Source organism: Malurus melanocephalus, unplaced genomic scaffold (assembly GCF_030028575.1).
Source record: "Malurus melanocephalus ecotype Western Australia unplaced genomic scaffold, MMel_1.1 scaffold_24, whole genome shotgun sequence".
In the NCBI taxonomy this organism is placed as follows: Eukaryota; Metazoa; Chordata; class Aves; order Passeriformes; family Maluridae; genus Malurus; species Malurus melanocephalus.
Genome location: NW_026623256.1, coordinates 3,228,886 through 3,243,600, shown reverse-complemented (window position 1 = coordinate 3,243,600; position 14,715 = coordinate 3,228,886). Strand labels below are relative to the sequence as shown.

The 14,715-nt window shown below is 53.7% G+C and overlaps 1 protein-coding gene across 4 annotated transcripts in view; it reads left to right on the top strand.

Annotated features, from left to right (window-relative positions):
* Positions 1-12,286: 12,286 nt before the first annotated feature.
* FAM107A (family with sequence similarity 107 member A) overlaps positions 12,287-14,715 on the top strand; it is a 16,552-nt gene continuing 14,123 nt past the window's right edge. Inside the window, exon 1 of one of the 4 annotated variants that reach the window (XM_057390360.1) lies at positions 12,287-12,331. Coding sequence is in view for 1 of the 4 variants with exons in the window: in XM_057390362.1 (XP_057246345.1) it covers positions 13,622-13,685 (64 nt within the window). In the remaining 3 variants the exon portion in view is untranslated. The other 3 variants (XM_057390362.1, XM_057390363.1, XM_057390364.1) reach the window with 3 other exon arrangements.

Sequence of the window (14,715 nt, the reverse complement as noted above, 5' to 3'; positions counted from 1 at the left end):
AGGAAGGAAGGAAGGAAGGAAGGAAGGAAGGAAGGAAGGAAGGAAGGAAGGAAGGAAGGAAGGAAGGAAGGAAGGAAGGAAGGAAGGAAGGAAGGGCAGGTTTCGTGGGCAGCTGAAGTTGTGCAGCACAGCCAATAGGTGGGAGCCTTTAACCGGCAGAGCCCGAGCCAGCATCACTCCGGAGCGATGCGATGCACCCAGGCTGGCACCCACCGGGGTCAGCCACACGCCGGGAGCTGCAGCCCARCCTGGGGCCGGCCAGCACCACCGGGATAGCAAAGATCCCTGCCCACAGCAGGGTAGGACAGCCCCACAGTCCTTCTGGAGTGGTTCCTGTGCTGCTGCCCAGGGCCGAGGGGACCATCTGCCCCCTGCTCCTGTCCGGATGCATCAGCCAAGCACCGTCTGTTCCCAGCCCCACCCCGAGCCCCGGCGCTGCCGGGAGCAGATGAGCGGGTGCCAGCCGGGTTTATCTGTCATCAGGGACAGGGATGAATTTGCATCGTGCACAGACTTTAATTTCCGATGATTGTATCTGCTTTTTCCCCGTTCTCTGAAGCAGACCAGCAGTTCTGCAGAACGTGAGGATGGAATGTTCCTGCTGGAGTACTCGGAGCTGCATGGGATAACAGACTGTCCTGCACAGCCTTTCTGCCTCCAACAGCCCCCACACAGCTCCCAACAGGCAGTYCCCAGGGTTATCCCAGCCCTCAGGTCATCCCAGGGGAGCAGGAGTGAGGAGCATGGGCAGGATAAGGCCAGGAAAGGACACAGCCTCTCCTGTGCTGGCCACTTGAAGGATAAAACCCTGGGTCCAAAACTCAACACCACCAATCCATTGGTTTTCCCTAAACAAGGAAAAAATCCCGCATAAATTGTGCAACACCTGTAAGASCTTCCAAAGACGGGCCTGAAATGAAACTTCCAAACAGCCATCACAGAGGAATCCCCGAAGAGGTGTAGTATTTTATCCCAGCTTATCCTCCCACGTTCTTAGCACACACCTGATGGCACCGAGGGAAACCTCTGCCATAAATCGATCCCTAAATCTGCTGCAACAACAGCGGTTAATCCCAAGCGCTGAATCATCCCTACCCGTGGCAGCAGCGAGGAATAACACAACGAGCAGACACAACAGCCCCGCCGAGCTGCCAGCATAAATATGCCAACTATTTTAAGCCCCCTCAAAGGATCTAGATTCACTCATAAACAAACTGAAAACAGCCCAAGAGCTGTAAAGGTGGCTCCACGGGGTAAATCAGAGCACAGCATCAACTACAGCCCCGAAAACAACCAGCCCCTTTCAGCCACTGGAAACTCTTCCGGCCCCTTCGCAATGCACATTAGAAATCTGGTTTGAAGCCAAAATAAAGGAAATTTATGTTTCAGCATGCTACAGGCAGTTAAAACCARCTCTGAATCTATCACAGAGCAGTTACTAAGGTACATCACTATCTTGAAGAAATAGTGAGAACTAAAAGAGCAACTCCTGTGCAGGGACTTTCAGTAGCAGCCAGTGTTTTGAAGAGCCATTCCTACCAAAGTCACTGTGTCCTGATAAATAAATCAGAGTTTTTTAAATATCCAGGCACTGGGAGGAAGGGTATAAATATGGATTCATGAGTCAAATTGAACTTGCTAATTTCTCAAAAGGATCTGAAAAGGACAGCGTGTGCAGGGACAGCAATCTCCAAATGTGGAGAACATTTTGAACACTGTGTTACTGCAGGGACAGGCACCTATCTGGATGGTTTTCCCTCCTCCAGAGTTCTCACCAAACACAAGCCTGACCTGCCCAGACTCCCAGGATGCAGCTTCAGGTAAGCTGGGCTCACCTGGGGTCACAATGACACCAACACTGCAGCAGCAAATGGGCAGCCTGGGGTGTTTGCAGGGGCAAAGTTTGCAAAATCCACTGCTGCAACAAGAGCCAAGAGCCAGGATGCAGACGGGCAGCAGAGGGATAATCCTCCTTTATTTTGGGGTTCATTTTAGCAAAACAGCACAGGAGTATCTAGGAAAGATGCCACAGGCAAGGACCTGCGGGAGCCGGGCCGCAGCTGGGCGAATCCGCATCCTGTGACATCTTGCCCTGTCAAGTGCAATTACTGTAATCTTCCACAGCCTCTCAAAATACGGATCCCGGCTTAGAAACCGGGCATCCACAGCATGAAAGCTGCCTTTGTGCCCGGGCAGAGCCTGGGTGCGAGCCAGCCGTTAGGTGCATGAAGAAAATGAGTTCTCCACGTGCTGGAAGAAGGGAGGAAAAGCAAGCTTTCCCACCCGAGCCCGCCGCAGACGGGCTGGAATTCACCCTCGTCTCCCCGCAGCAGCCGCCSAGGGGCTGGGAGCAGCACGGCCGCCTGTCCCCTGTGCAGTAACGGGGCCGTGASCGCAGCGAGCCGGCCGCTGCCACAGCCCGGAGAGTGGAGCGCAGCCAGCAACTCCGACCATGGGGGCGTCTCATGGGAAAAAGGTACCGGGGCGGCTTCKCTCGGGGCTGCGGTGGCGGGGTGCGATGGAGAAGGCACCGCGGGCTCACGTGGCGCTTGTTTTGCCCCGCACGCACTAAAGCGGCTGATGGCAGCGAGGGATTAGAGCGAAGGGACCCTGGGTGTGGGTGCCACTCATCAGCGCMGGATTAAGTGATTCCGTCTAATGGGCTCAGCTCCGGGGCCTGCCGGGGCTTTCAGGACAGCAAGGAGGGGATCAGAGAATTGCATGAGGACAGAAAAAGTTTGGCTTTCTGGGGAGAAGTGTYAGGTTTGTTTCAAATGCGTCCGGCAGCCTCTGGAATGTCTCCTGTAGATGCAGTGCAGAGCAAGCCCTCAGTGTTTCTTGGCCTGGGAATYGGTGCCAGCTCGCTCCCAGGACAAGGAGGAGCTGGGCCAGGTCCCACAGCAYCAACATGTGTCCCTCTCCTCCAAATCCCCTGGAGAGCAGTCAAACAGCTCCAAATGGAAACAGCTTTCTGGASTCAGAGGCAGCTAGAGATGGTTGTGCTGAGGATGCTGTTGGATGTCATTTTGCTTCCAYGGCTGATGACATCAGTGCCTCGAGATGCATCATCCCTGCTCAGCTGCCATGCCCTGATCTGGAATTAGGCTTCTGTAGCTCATCTGCCAGCTCTAAGAGAAACTYACTTGTGCATCACACTAGGTCAGTAACTTCTACTGGAATGGGGACAGCAATGGCCCTTTGGCCCAGGAGGAACTCTTCATGCTCAGATGAGCATGACTGTGGCCTACAGAGGTACAGGCACCTCCAAATCAAGTGCCTTCAGAATTTTGCAAACATGCTGGMCTTTCTTCCAAAACCAGAGCTAGACACTCTTGCAGGGCAAACATGCATAAAAGCAACCCACTGGTCAGTGTGACCAACACCCAGAAGGCAAATCAGAGCTGAAGTGGGACTAATAAACATTAATCTATTTTTCTGGACTTCTGAGAAGTGCCAGGTACAGGAGGTGCTGCTCCCAGCCGGCCCCATGCCACTCCAACTCCCATCCAGGTACCAGTGCCACACTGGCTCCAGCACACAGGAGTCGTGGCTGTTCCAGTGGCTCAGGGCTACAACACACCCAGGAGGAGCCATGCTCTGCCCACAGCTAATCCCCAGGCCCCTGCTCACGTGGCCGTGACCTTCAGGCCCCGGCGCATTTGTAGAGGCATTACTGGAAGCAGGGAAATAAGCTGGTTAGGTCAGGCTTGGCTCAGCGCCACCCGGCTAAGCCCTGCTGCATACAAAGCAGYCCATGCCAGCCTCCTGAGCAGCAGAGCAGACTGCTTTTGGACAGCTTTCCCCACTGTTCCCTCTCTCTGAAACACCGCGATCCCACCGCAGCCCAGCGCTGAATGGCCTGGCCTTGAAACGCTGCCGGGAGCTCGGGCACTCCAGCTTCCTGGCAGCTCCTAAAAGCTGAGACAGTTTTATTTTCATGGGTACCAAAAGGTCAGAGATGTCACTCCCATTTCAGCCTCCCAAATGTTGCCTGGGTTGACAAAAGCCTGTGCCACTGCCCAGCTGGCACCAAGCAGGGATGCCTGACTGGCAGCTCCTGGGTCAGCACCTTACCCTTAGGCTGATGCTGATGGGAGATGAAAACAAGACAGTTCTTTCTGCTGCCTTTCCAGGGTGGGCATGAACAGCAGGATCCAGCCCTCCTGAGGAGCAGGATGAGTCCAGGTGCACAGGCAGGAAAGCTCCCCTTCCCCCAGCCCATGCAGAACCAGCCCAGCTCAGGGCACAGGGAGCTGCCAGGCCTGAGCCCATCCATCAGCAGCGCAGAGGGGACTGCAGGGAGCACGGAGCAGGGCTCAGCACCCCTCGCATTAGCAGTCTCAGCTGCACCCCTGGGGAGCTCAGACCAGAACAGCACTCCAAGGGGATTACAGTAGTGGATTGTGGAGTGCGAGGCAATCCCCAGCTCCACAACAAAAGGGACCGGAAAGGCTGCCAGCATGGTTCCAAGGACATTTTTCCTTTAAAGGGCTGCATCTAGTCCCAAAAGACCTGTTCTGGTATCCCCAGTGTTCCGTGGGCCCGAGCCAGCAGCAGGTTTCCAGCAAGACACAGACCCTTGCTGGGGCAGCCTTCTCTGGTAGGAAAGGCAAGGACTTTGCCAGGGGCTGGTTCATGGGTGCTGCTGAGCTGGTGCTGATCCCCTGACAAGCTGGTGATGATTTCCTGCCCATCCCTCTGCTCTGCAGGGCTTCACCCCCACTGCTGTGGCTGACATCCCTCTAACCTCAGCAAACACCCTTCAGAAGATGTGCAGGCACAGCTTCACCAGCAACAGATGCCCAGGGTGCCAGGGCAGACGCTCCACAGCCCCTGGCAGTGGAAAAGATTGTTCCCAAGCACCTGCACCTCTCCACTGCTTTTCTCCACGGTTTCTCAAGGCAGAGTTTGCATGGTGGCTGTTTCCCCAGGGAAAGTTCTCTGTCCCCAAATTCCCAAGAGTGTCAGTTTACACTAATGTCAGATGAGCCCGGATTAGCCCTGCTGCTGAGYGGGGAGCTTTGCTCTGTGGCTGCGTTAGAACAACAAGAGGCAGCACGCCAGTGCCAGGGAGAGARGCTCTGCTTGTTCAGGCAAACCACAGCACCTGGCTGCCCTTGCTGAAAAAACAGGGCTTGGAGAACATCCTTTAAAACTCCTCCATCTGAGTGGGGTGGAACAGGCATTTCTGAGAGCTGCTGGATTCCCCAMAAGCACCACTTGCCCCACTACTGAGGGATCCCCACAGTCTGGCCAGAGAAATGTTTTAGCCTGTGCCACAGAAAGACAAAAGGGTCTAAAATAACCTTGTGACATCCCAGAGGAGCTCCATGATCCAGCAGCCTCCCTCATCTGACAGGGAACATTACTCCAAGGCAGTGAGCTGGGACAGCTCTGCCCCATCCTGCTCCACAGAGCAGCAGGCACACTGGGATTTTCCTGGCTCTCCCTCACAAGTATTTCAGACAGGGTAGCCAGTGTCCGTGCCAGCTCTTTGGAAGCGTCCCTGTGCCTGGGCAGCACAAGATCCCTCTGAGGAGCCCTGCCTGCTCTGACACTGCAGCCCCAACCATTCCCCCTCCCTGGCCAGGGCTTCTCCACTGTCAGCAAGAGGGGCCAAGGCCCCTGAGCAGAACAAGTCCCACCGACAATCACAGATAATGCCAACAGCTGTTTGGTGGCACTGGCCCCAGGAGCAAATCCAAAACCAGATGGCAGCCAGGAACCACCACATTTCAGTGTCCTGGAGCTGCTTGGGTAGAAGGGTTTGCATGTGCTGCATGCCATAAGCCTTGCTTAGAGGGGCAAGGATGAGAGCTGCAGAGGCACACCAGTAAAGTCACAAAGTACTTTAAGAGTGGGGACATTAGTGATGTCCCCATATTTTTGCCCATTTCTGGGCAAAAATAACACACACAGAGGAAATAATAACTCTGGATCACAAGCAAACCTCTCTAAGTCCTCTCATCTGTCTGGCGTAGCTCAGTCCAGAGTGGGAGAGCTGGACCAGAGCCTACTCCCAAAACCTCCACAGAAGCCCTCTAAGATGACTTTATCCTGCCTCTTGCCTTCCTCTTCTTCAACCCTTTTAAGTCCCACAGATGATGACAAACAGAGATTCTAAGTAAACACCGCTCCAGTTTTTTGTAGCTTTTAAAGCGAATGAAGGGCTGCAGCATCGCAGCCCTCAGAATCCAAACTCATTATTATAGTGGGGCTGCTCCAGCTCATGGAATAAGATCACAGCTTTATTTCTTATTTTTGCACCCCAGGTACCCAGACAGCACCAGTAATCCAGCTCCAACACCTAACATAACTCACTCCCTGCCTTCAGACAGGCTGACATTTTAGTCCTGAGAGAGTTCAAATGGGCTCAGCTAGACCAGATGGAAATTCTACCTTCATGCACAACCAGCTGTGGCACAAGTGTTTGATCATGGGTGAGGGTGCTGGGCACGCAGAGGAGTGTGCTGCCAGCCCCCCAGAGCAAGGGCAGGGGTTATCCAGCACTGGCCAATGCTGGCTGCAGCACTGGGGCTGCAAGGGACTCATGGAGAGGGCTCAGACTGAAGGGAGGTGCACGATGTGTTCGTGGGGAGACCAAGAACAACAATGCATGGGAAATGCTGCAGCTGCTGCCTCTGGGAYGGCTCAGCAGTCCTCAAATAAAAATGGATTAAAGTAATTAAAGGCTTCGCTGGTTCACTATGCTCCTTGGGGGSTTTATTTCAGTGGCATCTGCTGCCTCCTCCTGAACCCTGCATTAACAGGGATGCTTCACGTCTTCCTTCGCTGCCTCCTCCGTTTGCAGCCCATGGTGGCATTCACAGCCTGGCAGGTGGCAGCTCATCCCAGACACAGCCAAACCTCYTCCCTTTCAGCCCCTTCCTTTGGGGTGTCCTCTGCACAGGACCCAGCTGGCACACCCTGCTCTGCTCTGACAGTTTGCTGCCAGCGGTGCCTGGGGCTGATGGGGCATTTCTGCCCTTGCTTTTCACAAAACCCATTTTTTTTTTCCAAGGTAAGGACAAATTCTAGTGACCCTGAGCAGATAAAGAGCCCAACAAGGTGGTGTCAGGAGAGCAAATTTTTGATGGCAGCCCTATCCTTGGCCCCTAACATATGGACCCTATTTGTGAAATGTAGTGATGATGCCACTGCAGCCTGGCAGCTCCAGGACAGCGTGACACTGTGCCAGAAATAAAAACTGCCCCTATTAATCATAAGGCATAAGCCTCACTTTTCACAAAACAACATTCATCAAGGCACTTTAGAGTGTCTTAATGGTCTCTCTGCAGCCTGACAACCATTCACTCCAGAGCTGTTGGAGCCCTTTTGTGCCAGTGACTGATGCTCTTCCCTTGCAATCAGCAGCATCTCCAAAAACAGTGGCACAGTCTTTCCTATCAGCAATGGTATCAAACCTCCAGCACAGGGCAAGAATAAGCTCTTGAGACAGGTAAAAAATGGTTTAACCATAGCAACAACTTAACTGCTGCTGACAACATTGAGGTGGGCGATATCCAGGTATTTCCAATAGTGAACAGGGCTACAATTTGGCTTTGCCCTGCTATGTAAAATGGTGTGTGCTCTGCACTTTGCAAGGGACCACATTAAAAAGCACRGAACTGCAGGCGAGGATTTCCTTAGGACCAAGGGAGAACAGCAGGTCCACAGCACGGTGCTGATGGATGGATGCACTGCTTTGTGCCGAGAGCCTCCCCGTGCCCTTCTCAGTGGGATGTCAGGCTTCACAGTCAGCTTGAATGCTGACAAATGAGCCTTGTGCCTGTGGGGCTGAGCCCTGCCACTGATTGCTCTCATTAATCTGCAGGAAATTTTCTGCTGAGGCCTGGTGTGTGGCATTCCACCTCCCCACCGTGYGCCAGGAGCAGCTGGGGAGCAGAGTTTGCTCAGCCATGGTGGGAAGTTCCACAGGGCTCCCTGGCCTGGGGCTGGCAGCTCCAGCAARCCTCCATCCCCATGCTGCTGCCCCCCTGCTTTAGTTGGGGGGTTTTGTCCTTTTTTCTTGACAGTCAGTGCAATGGGACTCGATTTGCCAGCTTTCACAGGCACAGGAGGGCTGTGCTCGCCTTCTGGGGCCACAGGGATTTGAGAGGGAATGTGCATTGGTGACAGAGACAGGCAGGGGTCAGCACGGCATTCATCTGTGTCAAATTGTGTTTTCTTTATGAATAAAATAACTATTCGAAGCATTTACAATTTTCTACTCGACTAGGCAGCAAAGTGGCCACCTGGCTGATGCTCCCAGAGACTGGCACAGGAGCTGCAGGAGTGTCACCCTGACCCCACAGCCAGACCAAGAGCCAGATCCCCTTCTGTAAGCCTAAATTTACAAATTGCTGTGTTCAAAAAACCCTTGAGGCTGCTGGCTTTTCTCATGACAGTGGCCATATGTATCCATCCACCCTCAGCTCCCTTCAGCCCAGGAAAGGCTGCAGACTTGTAGAGGTCAAAAGACCAGTAATGCAACGTTACACCAATAACTTGATATTTCTCAGAGTCCTTTGCAATATGATAGTGAAATCAGCTATGGTTGTGGCCAGGGATCAGGAGTAATACAAGCTCACAGCCTTGCAGGTGTGCAGGAGGGCTGGGCACGGCCAGCAGCCCAACACGGGCAGAGATGGGGCTGGCCGAGCCAAGCTCTGGTGCTGTGGAGTTCAGAGACCCCTTCCCATGACAAGGGCAGTGCCGTGGCAGCACATTTCACAGCTGCTGGCTCAGGAATGCCGGGATGTGCCTGGACACCGACTYCTGGGTGCCTGCCAGTCCCGGTTGCAAAACCTKCCAATGTAACAGTGTCCCATAATGRGCTGGGAGCACAGGAATGTGCGCAGTCAAGCTCCCTGTCAGGAGTAACCCTCCCGAACCCGGCACTGCTCTCTGCCTCTGCCGGAGACAGGAACACGCAGTTTCTCTCAAGCAGCTACATTGAAACCAGTCTGCCAGTTCGCCTTTCCTAGCCCTCAAGAAATTTTGGAAATTCAYCCAAGCTGCAGCACYTCCTCTGGCCARCRCCTCCAGRGAATTAGCAGCAGTATGAGGCACTGGGTTGTGCTGCTGATTTTCTCTGTGTTTCTCCTTACCAAGAGCACGGCGTCATCCCGGCAAACATGTGCCCCAGCTTGCAGGATCAAATAAGCCTCAGCATCTCACACGGCAGGGCTTTGCAGCAAAACAATCGAGCTGACAGATTTTTGTGCATTGACATCACAGATGGGAAAAAGTCTTACTAATCCTCCAAAGTTCCTTCCAGTGGATGATTTCATTGAAGTCTCGGGATAAGTCCCAGCTGCTGCAAATGAGCACAGATAGACCAGAATTCAGCAACARCACAGGAGATTTGGGCAACAGCTTAGAGGGCGTCTCAACACCCAGGGGCATATAGGAGATGTTTTCATACAGAGCAMAGGGAACAGCAAGAGGATATTTGGGGCTAATCGAAAGTAATGGTAGAGTACAATTTAGCTGACCTCTAAATCACATGTTTTGAGCCTTCATCACGCACAGAAATGCTGGTTTCGATCTGCCAGCCATCAATGAACCTTGTTCTAGGTCATGACAACTCCTTTTAAAGCCTTGGGGTTAAGCAATAAGACCATTTTAATCAATGGATGGGTTAATTCATTGAACATCAATGTCAGCAGCTGCTGCAGCACCTTAGGGACAAAGTACCTTTCCYTGAGTCCATCTCTTCCTAAATAGGTTGAGCAAGTTCTAACCCTGCTAATATGTCCCTTCCAAACCAGATCTGTGGGAGAGTCACATCAGCCTAGGTGGCATTTTGCCCACCTTTATACTCTTTATCACCCTGATCTGATTGCAGCAATTTCTTACCTAATTCATTAGCTCAGACTTTGGCTGCAGTGCAGTACAGATGCTCTGATACTGCACCTTAATGGCACCTGTATTGATCTGAACCTGCCTGAAGCCATTCTCATCACCCTTTCTTYGGCTCATGCTCTGACCATGCTGATGGCTCTTTCCCTGCTTTCGTCAGAGTGCAAACATAGTCCAAAATCACTGTCAGTTGTGCTGTAAATAAATATTACAGCACCCACACGTGGGACAAATAAYACTGATTAATGGTTTATATGAGGTGGCTGGCTTTAAGCTCCAGTAGGAGCATTGCAYACCCTAATCAGGGAGCCAGGGGGGAGGATAGTGGGTTAGAGGGTTAAAGCTGGTGGTTCAAAGCAGTCCWTGCCTGTGATACTGCCTCCATACAAAGAGCAGGAGCTCTTTGCTGCACATCCCAGTCAAGGCCAGGAACAGTCCTACCAGGACATACTGATGCCCAGGATGTGTGGGAGTAACACAGAACAGCACATGTAAAGCATGGAACTACTTACTATTTATACGTTTTGTTGTTTTGTGGGATTTAACCCACTTAATCACCAGGCTAATTCCAGCTCAAGTGATGGGCGTCCTCACTGACATGGTCAAGGCAGGATGGGGATTCCAGGCAGGAGGAGCTCCAGGCAGGCTGGAAGTGGTGCCTGCTCCCATCAGCTTTCTCCAGGACTGCCCTCAGCTGCTGAGGGGCACACTGTCACTGTCTGATGCTACATTTTATTATTACTTCTTACTCCTGCACAGTCACGCCACACACAGAAGTGATTTTCACATGGAAATAGGAGGGGTTGGGAAATACAGGCATTTTCTGCCCGTTTAGTGCAACACAAGCTCCMCTTCTGAGCCCTCGCTGTGACAAATTAAGCCCTCTGACTCCTACAGTACCTGTCCCCCTGCCCAGCTGGCTGGGACAGAGTGCCGTAACCTGCTTTGTCCCATAGGGAGCAGGCAAAAGTCTCCCTCGCCCGGGCAATCATTAACTGCCCCTGTGAAGTGGGGAGGTGCGAGTTAAAGCCGTCCTGCTCTGCAAACACACTAATGGCTGGAGTGGAGATTAGCAGGAGTGTGTTACCAGCCAGCCTGTGCCACGGAGGTGACACGGTACCAGGGACACGGCATGGCTCTGACCAGCCCGCACATCCCCTGACTTTGCCTTTGCTACCACCAAGGTCATGAGCACAGTGCAACCAGCATGACCTCTGAGATTGTACTGGGATTGCACGGAGTTTGTGCTGGGAGCCGGGGCCACAGGGTGGGAGGGAAAGCTGAGCTGCACTGGTGGCCAGTCCCCASCACCACAAGCAGCACCTCAGCCCTCATCATGCATTAACCCAGCAAAGCAAATGTTTAACCAGCCTCCCTGCAGGGCCTCCCTGCAGCGGGACGTGAAACGCTGTCTGCCTTCGAGTCCAGCCTTAGGTGGCTTCAGCAAAGTTTTGTGATGCTGCATTCCCAGCTCCATGCTGAGAGATGAGATTCCACAGAGATGCAGGCAGGCAGAGCAGGCAAAGCTGGCAGAGCTGGCAGAGCTGGCAGAGCTGACAGAGCTGGCTGCTCTGTCCCTCAAAGCTGCACCCAGGCTCCTCGGTGGGCAGACACTGTTATCTCACTGTCACTGCACTCGCATCAGAGGGCGGCATCAAACACCAGGGAGAGCGAGTGCTGCTGTTGGGAGCTCACTTGACACGTGTGGGGTTTGTTAATGCACAGGAGACACGTCCACACGGGGAAGCCGCTGGTGCCACAGCAGTTGGCTAAAGACAGGACAGCCAGCAGCCAGCGTCACTAGTAGAGTAACTCAGCAGCTGCAAGTCCCTCTAATGTACAGCCCTGCTAATAAGGAGCCCTGGCTGTGGGCTCCTCCAGAACCTTTTTCCTRTTCCCAGCACTCATTAATGACCATTCAGCCACCATCAGGGACACTCCAGGTACACATCCATGGGTGATGTGAGGGGAGTCTGCTTGGCCACAAAGAGCTTGTGGGGCACACATGCGCTGTGAGGTCACAGTTTTTGCAGAAAAACTACACAACCTCCCCGCTTAAAGGCCTGTCCTTTGCCACAGCCTTGGCCTAGGGCCAAAAGCTSTGTGGGATCTTCCAAACCCTGCCTATGAGTAACCCACAGCTGGACAGGTGAGGCTGACCACACTCCCAAGCACATGGACATACACCACACACCCTGGAATGAGGCCCAGCCTGCTTCTCCTCTCCTCATTTGAGGCCCCATGTCAATTAAATGGAAYAGCTCCTGGTCAGGAGGTTAAAAATAATAATTTTTTTTAGTCTCTAGTAGCAAAGGACCAGCAATTGCTTCTGTTTTATCTCCTGTAATAGAGCAATACCTGTACAGTCTTTTCCCATTCCTCCCTTGTCTTTTTTTTTTCCAGAAAGAATATTCCCTTCAATCCAAAGGTCCAAATGGAAGCAAGAAGCCAGGAAGTGGCAGTTCAGGTGAGTGCCAGCAGCCTGTGTTGYCCCACAAAAAGCTTTGGAGGCAATCTCTGAGGGACTGGGGCTTCTGCTCACAWGTGATGCTGCTGAGCCCTTGGCTGGGAAACACAGCTGGAATGGGGGGAAATGCCAGGATSTGGAAAGGTGCAAAGTGTGAAAAAGGTGAATATAAGTGAAAGAGCATCCCCGCGTCCATGACAACCTGGCCTCTTTCTCCAGTCCTTCATAGGACCAGGACATGGTCCAGACCGTGCACTCTTGCATGTCAGCATGTGAAGGCAACTTTCCCCTTCCTCTGGGTGGAAATGGTTTTGCTCCATCCCTGATCCTCCTGCATCTGCAAACTGGCACTGGGCAACCTGGACAGAACTGGACCACAGCACCCATCAAAGAGCCAAAAGGATTTGCTAGTTTAACCCTTTCTCCTCCCCCAGATTTGAAGCCTCTGGTTTYCCAGTCTGTGGCAATTTAGGGACAGCCAGCATTGTACCTCCAGCCACGGCGATGATGGGGACAAGAAGCCAGGACAGGCAGGGGCTGCATCTCAGCAGCACAAGAGCAGGGGCAGCGATGCTGTGGCATCACACAAGCTCTGACACAGCCTGGCCCGTGCAGGGGCTGCTTCCCCCTCTGGCATCCCTCACCCCTGGGGTGCAGCAGCCGCTCCCCCTGGGCCGTGCAGCAGTCGGTGGATGACAGGGTGTTGCAACACGCCAGGGAATAATCACGATAGCTCGAGCGGTTGCCCTGGTGCCGGCTTGGCTGTTGCAGTGGTTGCTAAAGAGAGTGGGCGTGCGGCTTCCTCTGGGGCGATCTGATTTCTCCAGGAGTGTGGTTAAGGCACGTTGAGGAGAAATCGTCCTCTGTGGAGCGGGGACACGGCCTCTCCGCCAGCAGCAGTGGCTGTGCCGGGCAGGCGGCTCGGGTGCCTGGGCACGCACAGCGCTGTTTGCTCTGGGGAGAAAAAGCGATTAGCTCGTTCATCTATCCTGGGCAAACATCACCTGGCAACAAAGAGCAAAGGGAACAAGTTTTCAGGGCGGCAGAGGCATCTTTGGGAGCAGCGCTGAAGAGTGAGCAAGGCTGAGCTGCAGCCCTCGGCGAGGTCCTGCGGGGTGGCAAGAGCAGCACGGAGGGAGCGCCGGGGCAGCAGCCACCTCCACGTGACCTTCCGTCCCTGCTGCCACCGCACAGACCTGGCAGGAGCCGGGCGGCTTCCTTGGACCCGGCCAAAGTCACCGAGGCGGAGTGCAGCCGGGCGGCAGCGGCAGCCTCAGCCCCCACAGCCCCATGTCGTGGGGCACAGGGCAGCACCTGCCCCCCGGGCTCCCCAGGGCCTCGCTGCGGAAATCAGGTAAGGCCAGGCTGCCCCGGGCATCCCCCTGCTCTGCCGCTCCCTTCTGCGGGGACGGGCTGCTGAGCCCGTGCCATTGCTCTGCACGGCACACACAGGTGACTTGGGACCCTCTTTGAGTTTTATCTGAGGTACTTCAGTAGCTGGTTGAGAAGTCGCCCTTCTGCTTCTGCTTTTCCATATCCCACGAGAAATTCCCTTAGAAAATGCATCCTGCAAKTCAAACCTTCTTCTTGGAAAGGCACTGGGCTGGACGGGGGCTGATGCGATCCCTACAAATCAACATGGGAGAATTTTCTCTGTATTTAACAAAATACCTTTGAACTAACTTTAGGCATTCATTACGGATTGATGTGCATCTCTGTCATTGGCAGGCAAATGCACAGAGCAAATATTTGGTGAGGTATTAAAAGTAAGTTTATGATTGTCAAGGACTGCTAAACATCTGCCACTGTCTAACAAAACTAAACCAGTGCTGCACATGCTGCCAGGAGAAGGCATGGGACGTCTTGGGGATTGCTAACAGACTAAGATCCCAGCCTCGCTGTCTTTGCTTATCACAGTTCAAGGCAATTAAATGAAATGATTAACCAGCACACCCAGTCCTTCCTGCCAGCAGAGAGGCACTTGCTGCTGCCTGGCAGTGCAAGCATTTCCAGCCAGTAACTTCTACACCCCAGACAGCTCGGCAAGCCTCAAACCTGGTGTGATTTCTCTCTTCTAAAGCCATGTGCGTGAATGCAAAGCTCAGCGGGTGACCGTGGTGACATCCAGAGCCCTTTACCTTCGGGGCAATGGCAGGTGGTGATGTGTGAGCAGCCCAGGCAGGTGCAGTGCTGTGCAAACGGGGGAATCAGCCCTGGGGTGCAGTGCTGGCACAGGGCTCAGCAAGGGCAAGCAGGACTGGGGGCACTGGACAAACTGGGGACACTGGCTGAACAGGCAAGACAATGCTGGCTGTACTGGGGGGAGCACTGGCTGTACTGGGGGGAGCACTGGCTGTACTGGGGGGAGCACTGGCTGTATTGGG